This window comes from Phyllostomus discolor, chromosome 1, assembly GCF_004126475.2.
Source record: "Phyllostomus discolor isolate MPI-MPIP mPhyDis1 chromosome 1, mPhyDis1.pri.v3, whole genome shotgun sequence".
Lineage (NCBI taxonomy): Eukaryota > Metazoa > Chordata > Mammalia > Chiroptera > Phyllostomidae > Phyllostomus > Phyllostomus discolor.
The window spans coordinates 114,278,873-114,305,184 of record NC_040903.2 but is presented as its reverse complement, the minus strand read 5'-3'; the positions used below and the strand labels follow the sequence as shown (position 1 = coordinate 114,305,184).

The following is a 26,312-nucleotide window of genomic DNA, read 5'->3' as shown; positions in this document are numbered from 1 at the left end:
GCCTCCACTCCCAGGAGAAATCACATGATTTGCAAGATTCGTCTGGAGATGCTGAGGCCACAGTGGGTCCAATGAATGAGCTAGAGACTTGCAGATGAGGTCATGGGGAATCCTTTCAGGGGCTAGGATAGCATCCTAGAAAGCACCCACGTGAGGAGCAAGAAGGGTTGGGGTGTGGAGAGATTCAAAGAGGTCCCTCCCCACAACGCCAGCAGCTCTGAAAATACAATTACTGGGACAAGAAAGTACCGTGGAAGAAGTTATCTCAGGCAGGGGCTCGCCTCCAGGGCTGAGGGGATTGGCCTGTCACAGGCCAGCCAGCAAGCAGCATCTTGACTGACCCCTCACAAGTAGACAGAGGGCCTCTGCCTCTACTCCCTGTAGGTCACCCTCATCCTCCCAAACCCAGCAGACGTTAGAACCAGTGTTGTCTGAAAATGTCTTTTTATTTAAGCACAAAATTGAAACACAACATATACATTTGTACATGGAGAAAAAAATACTAGAAAGGAATTTACAAAACCTTGGTCACTGTCATTAAATTATCATTCAGCGGCTCTGGAGTGGAGTTGGCGGGCAGCCTCCAGGTTGGCCAGCTTTTTGAGAAGTCCCCAGTCCATGAGTGCATTCCTACAGCCTCTGGAGGATATGGTGCAGGTGTTAACTGTGGACTCCTAGGTGCCGATCACAGTGACACACGTCCTAGGGAATCCCCAGGACCAGTGAAAGGTGACCTAGACTCTACTCCTGCTCAAGGCATGGGAGAACACTAGAGGATGAGTCTGAGCTGATTCCCCCAGCCCTTCCTGAGAGTCACACAAACTAGATATTGCTGATGTAGGGGCAGAGCACAGCTGTCCCCTAGAAGAGGAAATCAAAGCAAGCAGAGACAAAACCCACACCAGGACAGTTGAACACCCCCAACCGTAGAAGACTGCTAAAGGCTGGGCAGGACAACTTGGGGTTGCCCTCTGTCCCTCTCATCCCCAAATCCCAACCAACCCCAATGCACATTCAGTAAGTCTAAAGAGGGAAGGGCTCATGGAAGGCCCCAGATGGCACAGGATGCTGCCCACACAGCAAAGTGCATGGGGCGAAAAGGCTTATGAATCTGTTTGTGAGAAACATGAGGCAGGGAAAAGTCTGAGGAAAGCCGGAGACCTTGTCCAGAGGGATCTAGGGAGCTGTCCATCAGGCCAGACCACAGCTCATCTAAAGGGGAGCTCTTGAGCCCTGGCCAGTGTGACTCAGTTGGTTAGAGTGTCATCCCATATAACAAAAGGGATCTAGGGTTCGATGCCCGGTCAGGGCACACGCCTAGGTTACAGGTTCAGTCCCTGGTAAGGGTAGTGTAAGAGGCAACCAATTGATGTTTCTCTCTCACATCAATGTTTCTTTCCCTCACTCTTCCCCTTTCTTCCCCTCTCTCTAAAATCAAGAAGCATGTCCTCTAGTGAGGATTAAAAAATAATAAAAAACCCCCTGAAGGGGAGCCCTTGAGAGGTCATCCCATGCTGGCGGCACAAGCTGGGTCTGTGGATTCAGATTCAGGCCAGGCTGCCGGGGGAGGAATGGCAGCTCAGGCCCTGGCAGAGCAACTCCAGCTGGCGTGGGCCCATGTTGGCCAGTGATCCTGTGTGTGTGCATGTGCACACCTGCACATGTGTGCATGTATGTGTGTGTGCCCATGTAGGGGGAAGAGAGCTCCAGTCCCTGTGCTTCCAAAGAGACAAAAGAATCCTACCGAACCACCACCAGAGAGGAAAAGACAGTTTTGATTTTTTTCTTTTCTCTTGTGTAAAAAAGTTCCTGTCCCTCCCTCCCTTGCCCTGAAGTGGAAGGGAGACCTGGTTGATGAGGAAGGAGGAAGAGCCATGGCAAGACCCTCCCTGGGTCTGTGCTGGGCATAAGCACTGTTTAAGGCACCCATGGAAAGTGCAGTTCAGAAGGCAGGCAAGAGAAAAGGCAGGGCAGAGGGAGGAGAGCCAGGAGAACTAATTCCCCTGGAAGGCTCCTCGAGCAGCAGATGAGGCAGCGCTTCGGAAGGTCCTGTTGCTGAAGATGCCCTGGGAAAATTCCTCTTGGGCCTGCTGGAAGCTGGCCCCCGTCCGGCGGTACAGGGAGTGCACCTGGGGGAAAATGCTGTGGTGAGAGAGGCCCACCCTGTGGGCCCACAGGGAACCCAAGATTGTCTGACCTCCCCGCCAGAGCTTTGGAGAAAGCCACTAGACCTTTGGGGATTCAAGAGGCCTAACTGCTGTGGTGAACACCTCCAAGGTGAATGCAGGAGAAAGGTGCCTGCTTTCTCGGGTTTGCTGTTGGCCCAGCACCCACTACTCACCCGCTTCAGGAGGAAGAGTGCGAACACGGCACAGAGGGTGAATAAGCCAGCCACCACCATCATGATGATTGACACAGCCAAGTTCCCATGCAGTGTAGACAGGGCTGCAATCCAACCACTACAAAGGGAGGAGGAAGCCAGAGAGGGTATAGTGGGAGTGGCTCCCGGAGTTCCCCGTGAGGGGCTCTGCTGTATGCTGCCCACCATCTAGGCCGACAGGCCCCACATAGCCCACATGGAGTCTCTGGGCCATGTGAGGTCTGGAAGGGATGTGGCTGCTGCCCTCACAGTCAGGAGAGGGGGTTGGGGAGACATGGAAAGGAGGCTGGCTCCTCACTCCTGGGCCCACCCACTGCATTCATCCTGTCACCCCAGCCCCTCCCACTGGGGACCAGGCAGTCATGTCTCCTCTCTGAGCCCCAGCCTCTTCATCTATAAAAGGGGATATCCTCACACTTCCTGAGTTAAAAACTTGCTACAAAGTTAGTTATCAAAATAGTGTGGTACTGGCATGAGGACAGACATATATAATATATAGATCAGTGGAATAGAATGAAAAGTCCAGAAACAAACCCACACATCCATCAACTGGTTTTCATGAGGGTGCCAAGAGCACTGAATGGGAAAGGATTGTCTCTTCAACAAATGGTGATGGGACAGCTGGATGTCCACATGCGGAACAATTAAGTTAGACCCTTACTTCAACCACATACAAAAATTAATTTAAAATAGATACATGATATAATAATAACAATAAAACTCTTAGAAGAAAACAGAGGCAGCTCTTCATAACCTTGGATTGTTGATGGTTCTTAAATATGATACCCAAAGCACAACAAAAGAAAAAGATAATTGGATGCCATCAAAATTAAAAACTGGAGCCCTGGCTGGTGTGGTTCAGTGGACTAAGCATTGGCCTGCAAACCGAAAGGTTGCTGGTTCAATTCCCAGTCAGGGCACATGCCTGGGTTGTTGGCCAGGTTCCAATTGGGGGCATGTAAGAGGTGAACAGTCAATGTTTCTCTCCCTTTCCTTCTCCCTCCTTCCCCTCTCTATAAAAATAAATAAAACCTATAAAATAAATTAAAAGTTCTAGTACTTCAAAGGATACTGTTGAGAATGAAAAAACAAAATAGAAAAAAGTCATAAATTACATATCTGATAAAAGCCAGTATCCAAAATACATAAAGAACTAAACAACAAAAAGACCATCCAATTAGCAAAGGACTTAAATAGATATTTCTCCAAATAAGATATACAAATGGCCAACAAACACATAAGGATGACCAATCAGGAAATGCTGGTCAAAAACCACAATGAAATATCACATCTGTAGGTTGGCTATAATAGAAAAAGAAAACAGTGGAAAATAACAAATGCTGGCAAGGATGTGGAGAACTGGAACTCTCATACACTGCTACTGGGAATGTAAAATGGCCACTGTGAGAAACAATTGGGCAATTCCTCAATAAATTACACATAGAATTACCATGTGACCCAGCAATTCCACTCAAGACACAAACCCCAAAGAATCGAAAACAGGTACTCAAAAACGTGTGCTGAAATGTTTGTAGCAGCACTACTCACAACAGCAAAAAGGTGGAAATAATCCAAATCCCTGTCAACAGCCCTGGCTGGTGTGGTTCAGTGGACTGAGCACCAGCCTGCGAACCGAAAGGTCACTGGTTCAATTCCCAATAGGGGCACATGCCTGGGTCGTGGGCCACATCCCCAGTGGAGGGCACGAGAGGCAACCACACATTGATGTTTCTCTCCCTCCCTTCCTCTCTCTCTAAAAATAAATAAATAAATGAATAAATAAATAAAATCTTAAAAAATAAAAATCCCTGTCAACAGTAAATGGATGAACAAAATGCAACAGAGTCAAACAGTGGAACACTACTCAGCTACAAAAGTAACGATGTACTGATCCATGCTACAACACGAACCTTGAAAACATTGTGCTTAGTTAAAGAAGCCAGACAAATCCAGTGAGACAGAAAGCAGATTAATGGTTGCCAGGGGCTCAGGGAAGGAGGGTATAAGGAGTGACAGCTTACTAAATATGGAGTTTCCATTTGGGGCGATAAAAATGTCCTGGAATTTGCCCTGACCAGTGTGGTTCAGTTGGTTGGGCATCGTCTTGCAAAGCAAAAGGTCTCTAGTTCAATTCCCAGTCAGGGCACATGCCTGGGTTGTGGGTTCGGTCCCCGGTTGGAATGTGTACAAGAGGCAACTGATCGATGTTTCTCTTTCACATCAGTGTTTCTCTCCCTCTCTTTCTTCTCCCTTTCCCTCTCTCTAAAAATAAATAAATAAACTCTTTAAAAAAAATCCTGGAACTAGATATTATTAGTGATTGCACAACACTGAGAATATACTCAATGCTATTGAACTGTATACTTTAAAATGGTTTAAGCGAGCCGTGGCTGGCGTAGCTCAGTGGATTGAGCGCGGGCTGTGAACCAAAGCACCGCAACTTCGATTCCCAGTCAGGGCACATACCTGGGATGCAAGCCACGGCCCCCAGCAACCGCACATTGATGTTTCTCTCTCTCTCTCTCTCTTTTCCCTCCCTTCCCTCTCTAAAAATAAATAAATAAATAAATAAATAAATAAATAAATAAATCTTAAAAAATAATAATAATTAAAAAAACAAACATCCCCTGAGTGAAGACACAAACAAGGGAGACAAAAAAAATGGTTTAAGCGGTACATAAAATGATATATTTTACTTTATGTGTATTTTACAATCAAAGAGAGTGTTATGAGGTGAGATGAGACTAGAGGCTACAGAGCTTATCCAGGGAGGCTGAGGCAGGGCAGCTAGGGGTGAAGCCAGGACCAAAATCAAGCCTTCCGATTCCCTGTCCAGGGAGCAAAGAGCAGTTATTAATCAACCTTTTTACCAAGATCTCACTTAGGGTAATGAGTAATGAAAGTGGGTCGCCCAAGAGAAAAGGCGCCAGATTATAAACAAGATGAGGAGGAAGAGGGGTGGGTGGAGGGCAGTGTGCACTTGGCTCTGAGTTAGAGGTGAGTCGGCCCCCTCCCCACTGCTCTGGACTTGCCAGCTCCACTGGGGAGATGGGACCAAAATAGTACAGCCCTTCCAGGCTCAGGCTTTTAGCCAAGTGCCAGCCTGACCTTTCTGTAATGTTCCCTGTGCACTGAGACAGAAAGGAAAACATCAGCCATCAGCTTTTCTTTCTGAGACGAATTCTGAGTGGAGGACTGCAGCACCTCAGCCAACTGTACGCTCAAAGAGAGCAGCCAGAGGAGCTCACCCAGGAGAGGCTAGGACTCTGTCTCTTGAGGTCACAGGGCCTCTGGACAGTCACAGCTCAGGAGCTTCAAAGACCAAGGCATCCATCAGCAGATGCCCAAACCCAAGGGCTTGTCTAGCACCTGTGGAAGTAGCACCAGCTTCTCGGAGGGTGTGGCAGAAGAAAATGAAGAGCCTACAATCCAGTGCAGGACACAGTCCAGGTAGCCTAAGGATTCAGGCCAAGTTCACCCACAGCACCCCAGAAAGTGATAAGCAACACAAGACAGCGAGTGGCTACTGGTGAAGAACTGAAGGTAGATCCAAGCTGGCCCAGTCACCACTCTCCTCCGCCATGGTGGAACGGGGGCCATCTGTAGGGGCTCTCAGGGGCTGGCAAACAGGGTGAGAGAGGCTGAGCCAAGCCTCCAAAGCCTAGTTCCCTCCGTGTTGCCCCAGCTCTCACCTGTCCCCTAGGTTAGGGATGCCGATCAACTGGATGACATAGATCCCTATTTGACAAAAAAATACGAAGAAGAACACGAAGAAGCTGAAAGAGTTGTCAGACCTGTGGAAAGAGGAGGAAAACCAGGAGTCACGTGAGGGTCTGGACCTCATTCCTCAGCATTCTTCACATGGCGTGGCGTTCCTCTTCACTGGCAGCCAGAAGGCAGGACTGGACAGCAGACGGAGCACCAGAGGACCAGGCTCACCATCTACAAGGACATACCCAGAGATACCCCCACTATAACCAAAAAGGGTTTGCCTTTTTCACTGCCTTCCAATTTAAGGGGTCAATGCTTGATCCCTTTCTCAAAGAGCAGTTAAAGTTGCTCACCCAAAGGACAGTATTAAGGGCTTAACAGTATTTCATAATAGGAAAGAAAATCTAAGTCAAAGGTATAAGCCTTTAAAAATAAAACTGTAGGCCTGAGTGGCAGAAAAGGTGTTTGGGGAGTAGAAAAAACTAGACAAAACTGGTGTTTTGATGACCTCCATCTCCGTGTCCTTGAGGGCTAGAGTACAGCAAGGGTTCAGGTCCCACCTACTGAGTGCCAAGGAGTAGGGGTGGGGCAGGTTCAGCCACTGCCCTGCTCCCTCTTCCTGGGGCCTACTGGGCTTCCAGCCCTGAAAACATCAGCTCTGAGGCACAATCCCAAACCCCAGGATCCATTCAAGTCCACGGTATCTACTCTAGGTCACCAGGTCAAACACTGGCACTCAGAAGTGGCCCACAGTTACTTGGGAGGCAGACGAAGGGACCTAAGCAAGCATGCAGAGATAAGCCATTCAGAGTGTACCTCAAAGTCTGACTATCATAGAAACTAGGGAGGCGATTCTCAACCTTTTTCGTGTCATGGCACACGTAAACTAATTACTAAAATTCTGTGGCATGCCAAAAAATATATTATTTGTCAATCTGACAAAAAAATAGGTATAATTTTCACTCATTCACACCAGTTATTGTTGTGTTAGCTGTTGTTACTTTTTGACAATCTAAGGGAAAAGAGGTGAGCACCCCTAAGTAGTCAGGTATTGCATGCTTTAAAAATTCTTGCAGCACACCGGTTGAAAACTGCTGCCCTACAGCCTTGGAAGGGAGCTAAGGAAGGCCCTTCCCTCTTCCCAGTGAGTGGCTGAAGTCCTCCGGCACCAAACAGACTGACGTGGAAGGGCAAGTAAGGCTCTCCCGCCCTCTCTAGATCTCTTGTCCTGGTCAAAGGGCAGAACCCAGGACAGACCTCAGGTCCAACTGAGGAAAAACGGCTCCTGATACCTGCCAACTCTGACTGTGGGTGGGACTGGGAAGTGAATTTCCCATAATTCTATTCTGCTTTGACTAGAATGGGGCCTCTGGGGTCATGGCCCTAGACCTGCTACCTGGGATGCCAGCCATACACTTCCCTCTTGCCCCAGCCCCACTTACCTGAAGGCCTTGTAGATGGGTCGGTACCAACAAAGGAAGGCACAGGGGGTGAAGATCACAAACCATAGGATCGAGAGGCCAAAGTCCACTCCCTTGCTGCTGTCAACTAAGAACCAGGCCAGGCAGGCAAGCAGATTCAGAAATAGGGTCACTGAATGCACTGTGGAGAAGGGAGACAGACATGTGCTGGTGCCAAAGTGGCTGAAGGGCTCCTGGACACAGCCAACCACCCCCTGGAGAGGAGATGAGGTCCATGCTGTCAGGGCAGCTGCAGCAAGAGTTGAGGACCTCGATCTATACATAGGCAGGGCTAGTTCCCATCCTTGCTCTTCTGGGACCTCAAAATCAGGGACCAAACCAAGCTCCTAAGAGGTGATAAAACAGCCCAGGTATTTGAGGGGTGGTGGTGGAAGAGGTGCAGACCCAAGAACTGACCCGTGGGGAATGGAGTCTTTCTCTAAGCAACTCTTTTCCCTGGCCCTTGATGGCCCACAGGGGAGCAACAGGGAGTCTTTTATCCTTACTCCTAGGAGCCCAGGGGTCTGTAGGGAGGGGAGGCCTTCACCTAAAGAAGACCTTTTAGTGCAGTGAGCTCCACGAGAAACTCAGAAGCCTCCAGCTCATCCCACCCTCCTAGATGCATGATCTGGGCTGGCCTTTGAGGGGAGGTTCCCAGGACAGGGGGCAGACTTCAGAGGGCCAATTATGTGTGCAGATGGTCCCTTACCCCAGCCCGACCAGCACTGAGGAAGGCTGGAGTCTGCGAGGGAGGAGCAGCCAGAGCATAGATAGGGCTCTCAAGACACAGCCCATTTTTAGCCTTGAGCCCAGAAGGGCAGGAGTTAGACTCACACATCCAGAGGTAGTAGAGCATCTTGCATATGCGCTGGTAGTCGGCAGGGATCTCTGTGGAGAAGTCCTGATAGAAGCAGGGCTTGACAGGGCACCACAAGGGTAGGGGAGGCCAATTGTTCTCTCTCACTGTGTACAAAGAGATGATAAGACAAGGCCCAGATTCAGCAGCACAGCACAGTGCGCATGCCAGCCCAGTGGATGGGCCAAATCAGGGCTCCCGGGGCACCAGCAAGCAGGGTCTTCATGGGTATAGAGCGGGAAGGGAAAAGGATAGGACATAAATGCATACAAGCTCAGTCCAAGATAATAGACTCCAGATGCATTAAACACAGAGCTAAACAGCTTAAGTAATTATTTTTTGAACAGTCTATAACCAAGGAATCGTGGGAGCAGTGCCCCAACTCTATCAAAAAATTTTAGCACTGGAAAGGAGTGCAGAAATAATCTACACCCAGTGAGATTACATGACAGGTCTCCTGGCTTCCACCTTACTGCTCTCCCCAGGGCCAGCACCATTCTAAGGTGATCAAGAGCTTAGCAAAGACCGGAGGCTGCCCCAGGAACAAGCAGGCTGAGGGAACCCTCCTGTACCAGGCTGGGTAACCCAGGGCTCCACGCAGCCTCCCTCACCATGTAAGTTGGCCACAGAGTTCTGCAGCTCCCGTTCCTTGCGTTCCAGCTCGGCTGCTTTCCTGTCCAGTTCTTCCTGCTGCCGGAGCAGGCTTGCCTGGGCTGCAGAGGCCACAGCCTGGAGTGAAAAGGGGAAGTGGGAGACAGTGAACATGAGAGACAGAGGGACAGTGCTGGCCTGACAGGAAGTCACAGGGCCTGTGCCCCACACAGGGAGAGCCAGCTGGGAGTCCCAGAGCAGTACCCCACCCCCAGTGTCTTGGGTACCTGAGACCATCACAGAGAGGCCAAGGTGACCTGTCCCCTACTGCCCTTTTATAACACCTCTGGCCCCTTCACCATTACCAAGGCTCTCCTCTCCCCTTCATTCTGAAGCTTTAGATAGAACTATCCCTCATACTGTAGTCCAGGCCAAGTTCAGTTATACTGACCTCTGGGGTGTCATCAAAGGGCAAAAAGCCTCACAAGAGACTGTCCTGTAGCCAGAAACCCAGAGACATAAGCCTTGATTGAAGAGCCTAGAGGGTGTGTGTGTGTGAAGGGAGACAGTGCAAACCTACTAGAGTAAGTGGGGAGGGGAGGCACCTGAGGCCACACTGTGTGTACCTGGAGCCTGAGGGATGTATATTCAAGCACCCCCCCTGCTCCTCACCTGAGGTCCACCTGAACTGTAACTGGTTATATCCTTGGACAGCCTTTTAGGGCTGGCCCTGCTCTGCCCAGCTTTCATGGCAAGCAGAGTCTAAGCTGTGCCCCTTTCCACACAGAGGAGGGCCTCTGGGTGAAGCAGCTAGGGGACTCTATGTGAGGCTGAGCAGAGTTGGGCCCAGAGTCCCAGCCCACGCCCTGTCCCTGCTGGGTACTACGGCTGTTGGGGCCCAGTTCCTCCTGAAGGCTACAGTCCGTCACAGGGAGCAAATGCCAAACTGCTCATCTCACAGGACGGTAAGCCAGGCATACGTGTACGTATGTATGTCTGTTCTCTCTCTCTCTAAAAACTGAGTTCTCCAAAGAGCTAAGGCTGCCTTCAGGGGATATTTTTCAGGCACTAGGGGTAAAAGCAGGACCAGAATTGACCTCGGTGAAGTTCTTAGCCTATTCCTCCAAGTCTCTGGCTTTAATTAAGCAGGACCGAGGATGACATCACCCAGCAGAACAAGAATGTTCCCTCTGCCTCACAGGATTCTAGGGCCATGTGTGGGACCCAGAGTCCCAAGGTCCCATGCAGGGGCAACACTTCCAGAGGAACTCTGTCCAGATGATGGGAGTAGTCTGGGACCACTAGAGTCCAAAGCCCAGCTTGGGCAGGGCCTAGGCACCTTGCCCTCACTCATGCTCACCTATACTTTGCCTACCTTTGGAAGTTTTCGTATGTAGCTGTCTCTGAGAATACTATCTCCTCCTAGTAGCATCTGCCTCTCTGAGAGCTCGCTCCCTGCCAGGAATCTGGTAGGCAGGAACTTGCTGGCCTGTCTAAGCAGGAGCTGCAACATACAACTCCACTGTGGGTCATGCTCGCCAGGGGCAGTGTGGAGTGTGGGGGAGAACAGTGAGGCAAGGGGGTGGAGAGTTGGGCACCATGCAGACAAGATTCATAGTATTTGGTAAAGGGACAAAGGCAGGAATACACAAGGTTAGAAATAAAAGGATAGGTTCTGGGCCCCGAATAACAGAGAAACAACCAAAGGCCCCAAGAGGATGGCATGACAGGCAGTGTTCTTGTCTGAAGACACCCAGCAGCCCAGCCTGGTAGGTGGGGCTTATTCTTTGGTGCTGGCAGTGGGTGTGTGGTGGGGAGTGAGGGTATAGGTGAGCAGACCCTCCACATGCAAGTGAAGAAATCCAAAAAGATTATTCTGAGGGCCCTTGAAGGGAAGCCAGGGAAAAAGGCCCTTTGCCCAACCCTCCATCTCAGGACTCAGTTGGGTGAGGTGCTTCCCTTTCTGGCAAGAACAGGCAAAGGGGATCTTCATCAACAGTACCTGCGGGGTTGGCTGGGCTGGCTCCACTGAGGGCTGGAGAACGGCCGGCTGTGAGGGCCCAGGGAGCTGGGTGGCAGGAACTGTTGTTGCTGCATTTGTCTGAATGGGAGAGTCAAAGGAGTGAGGAGAATGGGACTCACCAGTCAGCATGTGGGAGCAAACCCACAGCAGGGTGAGTGATGTGAGGAGTACTCCCATTGGGCCTCCCTCTGTAGCTTCTTGGCCAACAAGCCTTAGGCCCTGGGCACTGTGAGGCCTAAACCAGCACTCCTGGCCTTTTTGGACCCACGGCTCCTGGCACTGCCCTGCCCTCTTCAGGGAGCAGCCCACACCATGGACCCCAAGGGGAGATTTGGTGACTACCTCATCTTACCCCCAACACCCAAGTTCACATTAAGACTATCCTTTTGAGGACTGCAGCTTCTCAGAGAACTATGTCTTGCTAAGGCTCCTTGCTCCAGAGACCCCAGCACCAGCAAGAGGACCTGGGCACTCAGAAAGAAGAGGTGTTCACCAACCTCTGAGAAGGGATTGAATTCAGCCAGGCCACCTTGTGATGCATTGGTCAGCTGGGTCACAGAGGGATCCTGAGAAGATGAAAAAGAGCCATTAGATGCTGAGGAAAAGAGAGAACCTCAGTAAGGAAGGGACATCACCATCTGAGGGCCAGCAGACAATCCTGGGATCCTGGCTGAAGTGAAGCTGCTGATGGCCCTTCCTGAAGAGCCTCTTCTGAAGGCTCCCATGCCCAGCCCCTGCCACACAGAGCTCCAATCCTTTACTATTCTGGAGAAGGAGAGGTTCAGCCCAGATGACTTCCCAGAGGACACACAAAGCAAGTTTTATGCTTTGAGACCTAGGAATCGACACTACATGTGTTCTTGTCAGTCAGTATCCTTTATAGGTTTGTAATAGTTCATAGTATTTAACTCCAGGGAGTGGGTTTTTTTGGCCAGGGTGATGGTGAGTGGGTGGAGACTTTTCACTTTATAGCCTTTCTCCCTCCCTCCCTCCCCCCGCCCTCCCTCCCTTTAATCCTCAACCAAGGACATGCTTATTGATTTTTAGAGAGAAGGGAAGGGAGAGAAACATTGATCAGTTACTTCCCATATGCATCCCAACCAGGGATCAAACACACAACCTAGGCTTGTGCCCTGACCAGGAATCGAAACCTGCGACCTTTTGGTTTCCGAACAACATTGCAACCAACTGAGCCACACTGGCCAGGGCTCTTTACTGTTTTATTATTTATTATTTTACTCCTCTTTAACAGACAGTTTTTGTTCTTCGACCTCTACAAAAGGTTGTAGAACAAAAGCATGCTACTGGGTGCCTAATTTGATTAAATCAAGCGCTCTTACTGGGAATAAAAAAATAGAAAGGACTCACAAAAAGCCAGGAAAATGTTTTTGGTTGTTTTTTCCCCCTAGATTCTTTTTTTAAAAAATATTTATTCACTTTTAGAGAGAGGGAAAGGAAGGGTTTGAGAGAGGGACAAACATCAACGTGAGAAAGGAATATCAATCAGTTGCAGTTGCTTCTAGTACAGGCTCCGACCAGGGACTGAACCTGCAACCCAGGCATGTACCCACAACCTTTCACTCTGCAGGACAATGTCCAACCAACTGAGCCACATGGATCAGGGCCTTTTTTCTAGATTCTTTCAAAAAAATACAAGCCCTGGCTGAAGTAGCTCAGTGGATTGAGCACGGGCTGCGAACCAAAGTGTCGCAGGTTCGATTCCCAGTCAGGGCACATGCTTGGGTTGCAGGCCATGACCCCCAGCAACTGCACATTGATGTTTCTCTCTCTCTCTCTCTGTCTCCCTACCTTCTCTCTCTAAAAATAAATAAATACAATCTTAATAAATAAATAAATAAATAAATAAAATCTTAAAAGCAAAAACAAAAACAAAAATATCCTCAGAACAGCTTGTCCTAAGTTTTTAATCTTCCTTTTCCCATCTGGTCTCTGCCGAAGCCAACCCTTCTGGCCTAGAGCCTGCACCCAAGCAGCCCCCATGTTGGCCTGAGGCCAGTCTGTCTTCATCCTGCCCCTTACCAAGCAGAGCTCCTTATACACTCCCCTGTCCCCATGCATACAGGTAGAGGCTCAGGTCCAGCTCAGCAGCAATGCCTATGCTCTGGGAGAAAGAGCTGTGAAGGGTAAGAAGACTGCCACTGGATTCTGCCAAGGCCCCTGTTACAGGCCTCACCTAGGCTTCCCTGTCTCCACACCTCACCATCCCTCACTATTCATCCAGATGCTCCTGTCCTTCTGGCTCAGCCCCACCTCCACCAGGAAGCCTCCATAGGTTGGATCTTTAAACACGATGTTAACATTAAATAGACCCCCAGGGAACCCCCTCAATTTTCTACATGGAAATGGATACTCACCATGGTGTAGTGCTTGTCCTAGGTCTCAAGATGGGAGCTGGCTCCATATTCTAAACATTTATAGAGCTCAGGGTCACACCGAAGGTGTTTCCTAACCTTTTCACACATAACAACTCTCCTCTTCCCACCTGAGCCACCAGTTCCTTGAGGGCAACACTCTGAGCTGCCCCAGGAACTAACCCAGAGCTGGGCACACAGCTCTTGTCTTATTGGGCCTCACTCTCACACTTCCACTAGAATCCTCTACAAAAAGACTCAAGGTGGCTCTGTCCTTTTTGCTGGATACCATCCCTGCCTGGTGGCTCCTACAACTTGGACAAAGTGGCAAGCTGAGGTTCAGGAGGCCACATGGAGCTGGAGGAACTGGCCTTGAGGTTATTTTTTTTGGCTGAATGACTACCAGATGTCTCTCAGAATTAGTGGGCCTGCTTCCTGCAAGAACGATTCAGGACTCAGTATCTGCTCTCCTTTCAGAGTCAGCAGACACCAAGCCACAGCGGAGTGAGGGAGCTGAAGTCACTGAAATCAGATCCACCATCCAAGGAACTGGTTACTCAAGTCTGACTCACTACAAGACAGAGGACAGAGGGGCGGCTCTGGTTGCAGTTTCAGGTACTAGCATACATAACTGTCAGAGGTACACATTTACCAGAAGAGGGCTCTTCTGGGGGCTTGGGGGCTGACTGCACTATCCACACTGATCCCTCTTCTTTTTTCTAAAACCTTAAAGACACCAGGCTCACCATAAACCAAACCTGTCTCCACTAGCAGGCCGTAAACTCTGCAGCCAGGCGTCTAGTTCAAACTCTGGCTTCCTAGTGCTTGGTGAAGGGCCTGCGCCAAGCAGAAGCTTGGGTAATGTCTGGGAATAAATGCTGCATGCTGTAGGGCCTCTGCTCTCTCTAGGAGGCACTGCCCAAATGCCAGGGCTTAGAGAAGGATCACAGCGGCAGCTTCAGGGCCTCAGGGCCCAGAAGCACCTTGCTTGGGAAGAGAAGCCTGCGACACTCTGGAAAACAGGGATACTTCTCATCTGAGGAGACCTGGGCTCTTTCTGAAAGATGTGAGTGGCTCTGAGAGAAGCTGAAGCCTGGGGATAGATGTGGGGGTAGGAGGGACTGAGGAAGAGAGCTGACACTTACTGTCTACTATATGCCAGGCTTACCACACCAGGATGGTACTGTGGGATTGTGGTCACCCCAGAACTGGCCACTGTGTCAAGATACATGAAAAGAAGGTTCTACCAGCCTTTTCAACCTGGTTCTTTGAGAAAATAAAGTCCCACTACCCTAAGGCATCCACTGTATGCAATGACTTGACTTCTCTCCTGTGCAGATGGAACTGAACCATCCTGCTTATATTCCATCTTTGAGAGCATGGAGAAAATGGTCACTCCAATCAGTTTCTGTGACCTGCAGCTCAGCTGAGGGGCCCTGGCTAAGAAAAGCTACACCCCTCCTCATTGCACCTCACAACCACCCTGTGAGGGAGGAGTATTGTAGTGTGCAGCCGGACAAAGCCTCCATTCAGAGGGGAAGCAGCTCATCTAAGTTCTCAGGAGTAGCTGCTGAACCCAACTCTGAATCTAAGTCTGTGTGTCTCCAAAGACATGAGTGATAAACCTGAGAGGGAAAGGCCCAGGTCCACCTTGTTCAGCAGTGCACCCCAAAGCCTGGTACAGCGCCTGGTAAATGGAAGTGCTCCATTAACGTGTGGTTGAATAAATGATCCCTACTCTGGAAGGACACTGATGAGGGCACCATGAGTGACTGGGACAATTGCTTCTGCTCATTTCTTTATTCCTGGGCCTTTATTCCTTCCTTCTTGGGGAACACCCTTAGTAGGACACATGCAGAGGGTCTTACAACTGAGGACCACACTGACCAGCCTGAATGAGGACTCTCAGCTTCTACTATGAGTCACAGATAAGAAGTCAACAGCAGCAATCTTCTTTCCCACTAACCGAACATCAGCTAATTTGTAAGGGGGTCAAGCAGTTATTTACAAGGATCATGAGAGCTAAGTATCACCTACAAAGAAGTAACCTAAAATCCCCTCAGTGCCAAAAGCCCAGACTGGCTAATGCCTTGTACTGAATTCACAATAAATAAAGTGCTCCTGCACTCAGTTTTTTTCATTCAGTTAACAGTCACAAATGGTGTGAGGGAAACACCAAGGCAAACAAGATAATAGCTCTTGGCCTACTAGAGCCCACAATATAGTAGCTGAGACATGTGCACAAGAACCCAGGGGGGATGCTAACAAGAAGGGAGGTCCAGGCAGGGCTTTGAGGAAGGCAGGGTTCCAATAGGAAGGGGGAAGCTGAGCAAGCTGAGCAAAAGGCCCAGTGAGTAAGTCCCACCACAGCTCTGGGGCGGGGGAACACTTTCATGTCACTGGGGTGTGAGGGACCCATGAGAAAAGAGGCAGAGTTAGGCGTGAGCTCTACGGGGAAGAAGCCTTGAAAAAACTGGCTTTCACTAGTTTGGCAATGTCTTTCTAGGAGGTTCACAGGTCCTGCTGTGCGCTAAGACTTTCCCTTGCTTTCCCATCCTATACTCCACCCAAACTCCCAGGGGTTTATTTCTGACTCCAAATAAACATCAAATAAATACCTCACGTGCTAAAAAAACTTGCCATTCTTTCTGGGAGACACGGAGTCACCAATACTTGAACAGCTCAGTGAAGTCCTATCTGCTTTGGAGGCTGTGTATCACAGAACAAGAGAAAACAATCATCCCCAAACAGGCTGGCTGGGTCCCAAGGTTCCCACAGTTAACCTTGGTCCTCTCTAACTCAGAATCTAAAAATCCATCCTAAGAAAATATTACAAAAAACACATAAAAATCCGTATCTACAGACATTTATTGCACCAGTATTTACAAGAGGAGAAAAAAAAGCAGAAAATAACTTAAATACCCAGTGACTGTAAGCACCCATATGTTTTGGTGCACATTCCCTCAAGGGCCTCAACAGCCATTAAAAAGAGCAGGTATGAACATAGTGCAGCAATACAGAACAGGCTTTGTTACATGAATACATTTCATTCAAAGTACTCATGAAAAGAGACGCGGGAAATGTATCAAAATAACAATAGTTGCAAAAGACTGGTAGAAATGTGGATGATTTATTTTGTTTTCCAAATTTTCTATAACGTGATTATTATTTTTACTTTAAAACACATATTTTTAAAAAGAGCCTGAATACCCACCAAATGAGAATGGCAAAGAGGGAGGCTGGAGCAAACGCCACAGTGGTGGCACACAGATCACCCAGACAGCAAGTCTGAGGCATCCGGCTGGCCTCCAGGCCCCCACGACGTGACCCAGCACCCCTCTCAATGCAGTCCATTCTCATGCTGAGCCGCTTACCACTGCCTTCCACTTCAGTCTGTTGACTCCTAGGCAAACCATTCCACATAAAGCACAGGGCAAGGGCACCAAGAAAAGGATTGGTTCCTGCCCTAAGGAAGCAAATAGTACAGAGCATGAAACAAAAGCCAAGGCAAACAGAGACAGCATATGGACAGTGTTTAACAGGTGAGGGCAGATGCACGGGGATCACAAAGGAGGGAGGGACTAAGCTATCTGGGAGAATCAAGAAAGGCTTTACTGAGGTGGCATCTCAGTTGGATCTTGAGAGATGAAAAAAAGAAATTTAGCAGGGACTAAAGGGGAAGGCAAAACTAGCACATGCAAAGACTCCACAATTTTAAAAACAGTTTGCATGTGTTCAGGGAACAGAAGGTTCTGGGGGCTGTGGAGTGGTGCCTGTACAGAGACTAGCCAGGGGTACCAGGAAACCAACCTGAAGAAGGGGTAGGGCCAGAGTTCAGTTTACACTTTACCCAATGGGCAATGGAGGACAACTAGAGATTGTGAGCAGGGATCAACTGCTGCGATCATCTCCGACAGCAGAGGGGAAAATGCAATGCCAAGGGAAGATGCCGTGAAGACTGGCTGGGATGCAACAGTTCAATGGGCAATGGTGAGGACCGAACTAAGGTATGACAGCTGGGGATGAGAATAGGGGATAGATTCCAATGACCCTTTTCAGGAAGATGCCACAGGCTTGACCACTCTCTGGGTTCATGGGTATGGGGATACTACAGGGCAAGCTGGGTGGTGGCAGAGGGAGGAAAGGAAGGAGTTAAGTTGCCAGCTTGGGTAGCTGGGGAACAGGGCCACCAGTGAGCACGGTAAGTGGTCATGGAACAAGAGGAACAGCGTTTTCAGGAGTGGGTGTGTGGGGCAGGGGAGAGATCTGAGAAGACACTGGGTGTGCCTGGAGATCCATACGGCATACTTCTGGTTGGAATGGTTGACTACGTCCAGGTGAGAGCTCAATACTGGCTTGATACTAGAAGAAAGGTGAGGGCGAGTGTTCTAGATCTGGGACCGTTGTTATGTGAATGCTATTTTGAAACCATGTTAAGTGGAAGAAATTACTGAAGGACAGAACTCCAGAACACCCCTAAATATACCAGACAAATTTCTTGAGACAATACCCTTGTTCCACAGGAAAGTTCTACCAGGTCCATCCGGTGGTTCTGAGAATTCCCAAAGTCAGAGTCCAGCTGGAGCCTGGCCTCCTTGGGAAGTGGCAAAGCCATCAATGTCTGTGCAGGGAACCTCATGTAACTTTGTTCACACCCAAAACAAGATCTACCACTGCTTTCTCTTCCCATAAGAGAGAAATGTTTTAAATCTTTGGAAAGCAGCCACAGCAGAGATTATATTTTAACTGCAAACAGGCAACATGTGAAAGTGATATAGTGTGATTTGGAAACTCATGAAGACCTAAGTAGACATATCCAACCCTGTGGGCTGCATGTGGCTCAGGATGCCTATGAATGCGGCCCAACACAAAATTGTAAATGTACTTAAAACCTTTTCTTTTGCTCATAGTTTTTGTTAACATTTGTGTATTTTTTGTTTTATTTATTTATTTATTTATTTTAGAGAGGGAAGGGAGGGAGAAAGAGACCTAGAGAGAAACATCAATGTGCGGTTGCTGGGGGCCATGGCCTGCAACCCAGGCATGTGCCCTGACTGGAAATTGAACCTGCGATGCTTTGGTTCGCAGCCCATGCTCAATCCACTGAGCTACACCAGCCAGGGCACATTTGTGTATTTAATCTGTGGCCCAAGACAACTCTTCCTCTTCCAGTGTGGCCCAAAGACACCTAAAAGGCTAGACACCCCTGAAAGGCTTTCTCTGCCCAGCACCACCAGCTAGTCCATTCCTCTCCCTGAAATCAATGCTGGCCACAGGGCTAAATGGACAGAAATGTCAAGGAGGAAAGCAACACTGGTGTTTGCCTGAGTGATCTGCTTGGTAGTGGACTGCTGAAGAATCAAATTAACAATACAATGCCTGCCATTTTAGCACTCTACCTCCTCATTACCCAACAAGACTGAGAAACTTTTAGGAGCAGACACTGGAATCAGTCCGAAGCAGGACCCACACCCCCCAGAGAATACAGGGCAGACGCACTATCATGAATGGAGGGATTAGGGAGTGCCAGTGGTGGTTGTGAAATTGCAACACTTGGCTTGAAGTTTCCTGCTTCCTCTTACAAGTTTAATAAAACTTCTGCTGCACTCTTGTGACAACTCTCCTTGCACAGCTCTCACTTTGCAGGAAGTTTTCTAATAATCCCAATTATAACTACATGCAAGGAAGGTCACAAAAGCCCACACCCAAAGTGTGGGGCACCAGTGGGAGTGGGGAGTGGGTAAGGAAGACAACTTAAAGGTGTACTGGGAGTTTCATGGGATATTACTAAAGTCAGTAGAAAAAGGATTCCATAGTTTAGTAACTCTGAGAAATGCTGGGTCAAATAAAGTTGAGTAAATGTCTTTACTGTAGGATTTCTCAGAGCCTGTAAGAAGTTAACAAGCCTTATCCACCTTCACGAAAAAATGGAATAAGTAGTGATTCCCAAACTTATTTGACCACAGAACCCTGAGCACCTTTAAGGACTGGTATTATTCAGAACACACCTCTTTAAAGTAATGTCTTAAAAAACAATACCATTTAAAGTACTGTCTTAAAAAACAATACCACCTGTATTATTCCAACCCCATACACTGGGGAGAAAAATACCTTAGCTAATACTAATTTGTTACTTTCACCCCACCAGGACTCTCATTTTAAGAATGGTGGCAGTAGTGATGATGTAACATTGTTTCCTTAGCTGGTCTAAATAACTAAATAACCCCAAGGCAGAGCTTGAAAAATCTTTTAAACAGTGCTGTTCTGGGAATGAGACTGGAGGTTTAGGCTCCTTCCTGCTGCAAATTAGCCAGTAATTCTGGCATGTTACATCCTCAAGGACTCTTGGTTTTCTCATTCTAAACTGAAGAGGTTAGAATAAATTTCTGAGGATGTTCCTAGCTCTAGCAGTCCACCGTGGACTCTGAACACTGAGTTTATTTTCATAACCCACCACTGAGTGATGGAAAAAAGGACTGTTCTGCAGGCTGGCTTAGTGTAAGTTTCTGAGCCTATCACCTCTCTCCTGAGCTCTGTGCCAACACCCTGGGTAAATGAAGCTGGGCTCACACCCAGTCACCCTAAGGCTGCACCCTCCCAATGTTCCAGCCCTGGCAGTCTGAACCTGACACTACCATCACAAGGACAGAGAAGGCAGCTCTCCAGGAGGAGTTCAGAGGCCTCACTTCCAAAGCTCCTTCTCTCCACAAACTGTGCCAAGAGGAAAAACACAGTCCAGAATAAGGAGAAGAAGAATTGCAGCCAGCCAGCTCTCTTCTTCCCACACGGGATTTCCCACCAGATGTTGCCCTTCACAGGCCCACAGCTGCTTCCTGTCCTGTCACATTCTGGGACTGCCTGATGGACAAGCTGTCTTGCTTGAATGCAGAAGTTATTCCTACCACAGTTTGCACAATCATTTCTGGGGCCGGAGATGTAGTTTAAGACTTTCAAGCTACTGTTAATACAGGGCTGAACTCAGGCCAACTGTCTTACCCACAGCTAGCATTTGGGACAAGTTCTCTGCATCTTTGGATAGCTAACAACTTCTGTCATATGGCAGCAGACACTTTATTCCTGATTCTGACAGGAAAAAGAAAAGCAAATGATTACCCAGCACACACACCAAAAGGCTACCAGATCCTTACTAAATTCAAACTCCACTATTATACAGCAGAACAGTTATCAGAAGACAATGGCAGTGAAAATGCAAATATTCTTTCTTTATTCAACTAATAGAGATGAAGGAATTACATAAAAAAAAAAAAAACAGGGTCCCTGCAAAAGTCCTGTCAAGGAGAATTAAGCTACAAGAATTCCCTAACGTTACAAAGAACAAGCAACCAAAATTTGCCTTGAGAGCTCCCATTGGCTAAGTCACCTTGAGACCAAGAAACAAGCATAAAATTTTCACTCTCTTGACAGCATAGAGTAATTCTGTTCTAGTTTCATTATCTTGGCTTGGACACTTGAGGAAATTCAAGGTGGGAAAACTCACGCTGTTAGTTACAGGAAAAGACCTCTCCAAGTACATCCCCTCCACGTGCAAGAGATTTGAAGCTGCCAATGACCAAAATCCAAGCAGGATGAGTTAGTGACATCCTGACAGCAGAAACGCTGGGGCTCGTAAATCACAAGTCAGTACAAGTCTGCTCTGGTTTTGAGCAGAACTGGTTCTGAGCATACATGAAACAAAAGGCAGACGAGCTTGGGCGCTAACAGGAGTCCCAGTCGTTCATCATAGAAAAATAATATCCCTGTACCCTTAGTTCAAAGGCAGAAAGATTTTGGTTTTAAGTAGGAAAATTCTTTCTTCCTTGATCATTTGTTCAAATGGTGAAGCCAGCCTATAGGTCAGCACATTTCAACTACTGTGCCACAGCATACAGGTCCATCAGGCCAACACTCCCTCTGTTTCAAGACCCTCAGAGCCCCTTCACATTTCCCTCCCTAACGCGGGCCCTTCTATCAAGTCAAGCTAGTCCAAAGTAGCCCCATGGCCAAAGTGTGGAATTCTTTTAAAAAGCCATATTTCAGCTTCTCACCCACTCCCCAACTTTCCTTTCCTGACAAATCCCAGGGGTCCTCCTATACCGTATACGCATGTTTGGTTGTTAGGGGAGGGAGAACTGGGTTGTCTTCAGATTTCCACATTTCTCCATCCCGCTATGAAGCTGTCACCCCCCTTCCTAACGTGCCTCAAGCCAAGACTGCAGGATTTCGGTAGCTACACTTCTCTCTCAGGTGAATTCACGTCTCTCCCAGACGCTGAGGAAATCCCCAGTCTGCTCCAGTTCCCTTCCACAGCAATACCCCGTCAAAGGGGATTCGTCTACGGAGCTAAAGGATCCCATCTCTTCCCAGGCTACAGCGCCAAGCCCCTTCGGACCACTTGCTGCTAGTCCGCCCCCAAAGCACTATGATAGGCCAGCTCTCAGAGCCAGCTCTCCCATTGGGCAGTCACCCCGTCCCTCCTACGCCACGTCTCCCGGCTCCAGCGAAAGAGGCCGGGGTGGAGGCCTTTGGCAGTAGAGGGAGCTGTGAGTTGAAAGTTCTACCTGGAAGGGGTTTACGTCCATTGGGTCCGCGAAGGGGTTGGTTTCGAAGGCCGACATAGCGGTCGGGGGCCGACTGGCGAGCTCCGCGAGCGCTTCTGCCTCCGGGCACAGAGACCCAGCGGCTGTCCGGGTAGACCCTCCACTTCCGGGAGCGAGCCGCCGTTCTGGCGCAGGCGCTGAGCCTTTTCCAAGAGGCGTGATATTGTACGTCACAGAGGTCCGCCACGCCCCCCTCACCACTACTCTAAGGATCCTCCTTGAGTTCTCCTCTTCCATTAGCTCCTTCCTCGTACCTGTGCTTCTGGGGGTCCGAGCGGTATGGATAGACTGGACAAGGGTGTCCAACCTGTGGCTTTCCTGCCTGCATGCAGTCCAGGATGGATGTGAATGCGGCCCAACACAAAAGCAAAAATTTCCTTAAAACACGATGAGATTGTGTGTGTGTGTGATACTTGTTGCAGTGTATTTTTTAAAGCAAGTATTTCTTTATTCTAATTTATTTATTTATTTATTTATTTATTTATTTATTTATTTTTAGAGAGAGAAGGGAGGGAGAGAGAGAGAGAGAGAGAGAGAGAGAGAGAGAGAGAGAGAGAGAGAGAGAGACATCAATGTGCGGTTGCTGGGGGCCGTGGCCTGCAACCCAGGTGTGTGGCCTGACTGGGAATTGAACCTGCGACACTTTGGTTCTCTGCCCGAGCTCAATCCACTGAGCTATGCCAGCCAGGGATGTTGGCCAGCCAGGGATGTTGCAGTGTATTTTATGTGTGGCCCAAGACAACTCTTCTTCCAGTGTGGCACAGAGACGCCAAAAGGTTGGACACCCCTGATAGAAAGCCAGAGGCAGAGTTGGATCTGGGCCCACTGCCTCAAGGTCTGACATCGTCCAAACTTGTGTTGGAAGTTCCCCCAAAAAAACTTTCCGAGTAAATTCCCCAGAAGAGCTGGAAAGTTAACCCCTTCTTTTTTTCTGAAGGGAAGCACCACTAGTACAGGCAGGGGACAGGAATGTGAGCCTACCTCTGCGCAGGAGTGTTCTAGTGGTAGGGGCGGAGCAGAGGAGTTCCCCACCGAAGAACCAACAGTGCAGCTGTCCCCAGACTAGCTGAGCTTTGCTTCTTTTAGGCTTTACCCCCTGATGCCCAGATAGGTTTAGGGCCTCCTAAGCTGGGATTTGAACCCGAGTGTCAAGCATTTGCTAAATGAATGAAGGAGTTCAGCAATATAGCCATCAGCCACGGAGGAGATTACTGCACTCTCCACAAACTACTTTATTCACTCATCTCTCTCTGGCTTTGTTCATCTCTGCTTCCACCAAATCCAGCCACTGCCATTCCTTACCCTGGATTAATACAGGGCTGCTAATTGGTCTCTTGTTCATGTTGCAACCAGAGATCTATTTAAAGAGGACACAGTTATTATAGAACTCTGTTTAAAATCCTTTAATTATTTGCCGTGGTTGGTGTGGCTCAGTGAATTGAGTGCTGGCCTGAGAACCAAAGGGTTGCCAGTTCAATTCCCAGTCAGGGCATATGTCTGGGTTGCCGGCCGGGTCCTCAGTAGGGGGCACATGAGAGGCAACCACATATTGGTGTTTCCCTCTCTTTCTCCCTCTTTTCCCCTCTCTCTAAAAGTAAATAAATAAAATCTTTTTAAAAACCATTCAATTATTTTACAGAAAGGCCCAGGTTCTTTATTTGGCCTCTTGGTCCTGCACCTATCTATCTTTCCTGCCCCTTCTTGTGCCCACCTCCATGGATTCCAGCCCTCCTGGTGGCTTTTCATTTCCTCAAACTTCCCTTGTTCCCTCCTGCCTCAGGGCCTTCATACCTAATATTCCCTTTTCCTGGTATACTCTTAACCCATGTTTTCATCATCACCTAGTTAACTCCTCCTAGTATCCTTCAAATTCAAGCTCAGATTCCCCTTAGGAGTGGTCTCTCTTCACTCTGTAGGATAGATCAGTCCCCTAATCAACACATAACTTGTTATTACCCTGTACTTTTCCTTCACAATATCTATTGCAGGTTGTAAGTACACACGTGTATAGCTGGTTATTTGCTTATGTCCCTCTCTCCCACCAGACTGTAAGCTCCACAAGGGCAAGAGTAAGGTCTCTTCTGCTCACTGTTGTATTTCTGGCACTAACATATTACCAGTACATTATAGGCATTTAGTAAATATTCTTTCCATCATCCATTTCTCTTACCTTCCTCTCCCCTGTCTAAATCCCGACTATCCTTTAGGGTCCAGCTCAATTTTTCTCTAGGAAATGTCCTCAAGTGGAAGAATGGGAAGGGATCCACATTTGTGTCCAGTCCCCTTAGAAACCACCTACCTCTAACCCCTCACAGCCACCCCTCCAAGGGCAATGTAAGGAAAGACTCTTTTATTCATCCTTTACTACTCACACAGAACACTTCTGTCACTAGACACAGGTTTGGCTTAGTTTTTGCCAAACTAACCAATTCTCTGACACCAGCTGGGTCTCATTCAATTGAGTTCTGACATTACCTGGAGTTAGCATCAGTTCCCACAAGTAATGTCTCACTCCCACAAGTTGCTCCCACTTCAGATGGCAATCACAAGTGTCAGATTGTCACCTGCACTCCTATAAATCACAGTTCCTACAATCCCCTCATCAGGTTCAATAATTTGCTAGAATAGCTTTCAGAACTCATTTTCTAAACAAAAATGCTTAGAAACATTTACTGGTTTCTAAATATTTTTTAAAAGATTTTATTTATTTTTAGAGAGAGGGGAAGGGAAGGAGAAAGATGGAAACATCAATGTGTGGTTGCCTCTCGTGCACGAGGACCTGGCCAGAAACCCAGGCATGTGCCCTGACTGGGAATCAGCTGTTTGGTTCACAGGCAGGCACTCAATCCACTGAGCCACACCAGCCAGAACCGTTTACTGGCTTCTTATATAATAAAGGATATGATAAAGGATACAGATGAACAGCTAATTGATTAGATAAATAGGGCGAGGTCTGCGTCCTGAGTGCAGGAGCTTCTGTGCTGTGGAATTGGGGTGCAACACCCTTTTGGCACATGGATGTATTCACCAATCTGGAAACTCTCCAAAGAGAGACTTCATCACATACACACGATCATGATTGACAGTTAACTCAATCTCTCCCTCATCCCTCCCTGGAAGATGGGAGGTGGGGCTGAAAGTTACAAGCTTCTAATCAAGGCTTAGTCTTTCTGGTGACCAGTCACAGCTTGAGGCTCTCCAGGAGCCCACAAAGAGTTGCCTCATTAGGACAGAAAGTGCTCTGATTACCTAGGAAATTCCAGGGGATTTAGGAAGTCTGCATTAGAAACCATGATCAAAGACAAGTATTAGAACAAAAGATGCTCCTAGCACCTTTATTACTTAGGAAATGACAAAGGTTTTAGGAGTTGTGGCCTGGAGCTGGTTATTATATCACAATATCACAGGCAGCATACAGAGATCTTTGCTGTCTGCAGCTTGAGAAAACAGTCTAAGTAACATGAGGCCGTCCTGCCTCCCCCTTGTCTGCCCAACCTGGTATAAGGGTGGACTGCTGAAGAAAAAATGGAACTTATTACCAATGTAGAACTGACCCACCCATCTGTCTCTGAAGACTCCTAAGATTTGTCCACTTCCCTGTGAAAGAGACATGTATTTACTCAGTCACATATTCAACAAGGGAGGAGGTAGAGCAGACTGGAACTCTATGCTCTTGCACTAGTTACTTCCTCTCTCCAACACCCATTTTTCTCATCCCTAAAAAGGGGCTTGTGACAATACCTATCCCATAGGGTTGTCTTGAAAATTAAGTGAGAGAAGTCTTGAAAGAGGCTTAGCACAGGATTTAGTAACAAAACAAACAATAAAAGTTAGTTGCTGTTATAGCTTGAGCCCTCAGCTGGGCACTGGCAGAAATGTGACGCTGAACTAGACACATAGTCCAGAAGAGAAGAGAGAAAGGAAAGCAAATCATCAGTGATCATCACTGATCACTTAAAGTGTGATCAGCTCTACTAGAGATAGACAAGCAAGAGGTAAGGGTAAAAAGTTCTAGTTCTCTGAATACCCCAGTTTCCCTTACAGATATATTTTTCTGTTGGTAGGGAGGGTGGCAGGAGGTGGAGGCTCTGTGCCATCAATCTATGTTCTTCCCTCCCTGTGCAGAGATACTAGGAGGAAGTCACTCTAATTGGCTTCAGTGATGGTCATAGTGGCAGGTGCTCTAAGAAGCCCCTATGCCTAAACTAACCCTTCATGCTTCTCCCAAAAGGTTCATATGGCAGGGGGAGTGGAGTTGAGGGGAAAGAGAGTATTTAAAGGTAGGAGGTATGTGAGACAGGCTGTTTGTATGATTCTTGTAT

At 48.1% G+C, this 26,312-nt stretch overlaps 1 protein-coding gene across 1 annotated transcript; it reads right to left on the bottom strand.

The window, feature by feature from the left end:
* Window positions 1-427: 427 nt before the first annotated feature.
* Window positions 428-22,129, bottom strand: SCAMP2 (secretory carrier membrane protein 2). The gene is made up of 9 exons (XM_028507534.2): window positions 21,952-22,129; window positions 11,519-11,587; window positions 11,001-11,099; window positions 9,019-9,136; window positions 8,386-8,514; window positions 7,534-7,693; window positions 6,073-6,174; window positions 2,342-2,459; window positions 428-2,129 (listed from the first exon to the last, which is right to left on the bottom strand). The coding sequence occupies exons 1-9, from the start codon at window positions 22,006-22,008 to the stop codon at window positions 1,995-1,997; spliced, it is 987 nt and encodes a 328-aa protein (XP_028363335.1). The 5' UTR covers window positions 22,009-22,129; the 3' UTR covers window positions 428-1,994.
* Window positions 22,130-26,312: the final 4,183 nt, after the last annotated feature.

Excerpts from the sequence above, each read along its gene's own strand:
- SCAMP2 (XM_028507534.2), bottom strand. The coding sequence starts at position 22,008 with ATGTCGGCCTTCGAAACCAACCCCTTCGCGGACCCAATGGACGTAAAC. Across the intron at positions 9,137-11,000 it reads CAGCCCAGCCAACCCCGCAG|GCTGTGGCCTCTGCAGCCCA; the intron begins GTACTGTTGATG and ends TTTTCACTCCAG. Across the intron at positions 8,515-9,018 it reads CTCTGTGGCCAACTTACATG|TGAGAGAGAACAATTGGCCT; the intron begins GTGAGGGAGGCT and ends CTTTGTACACAG.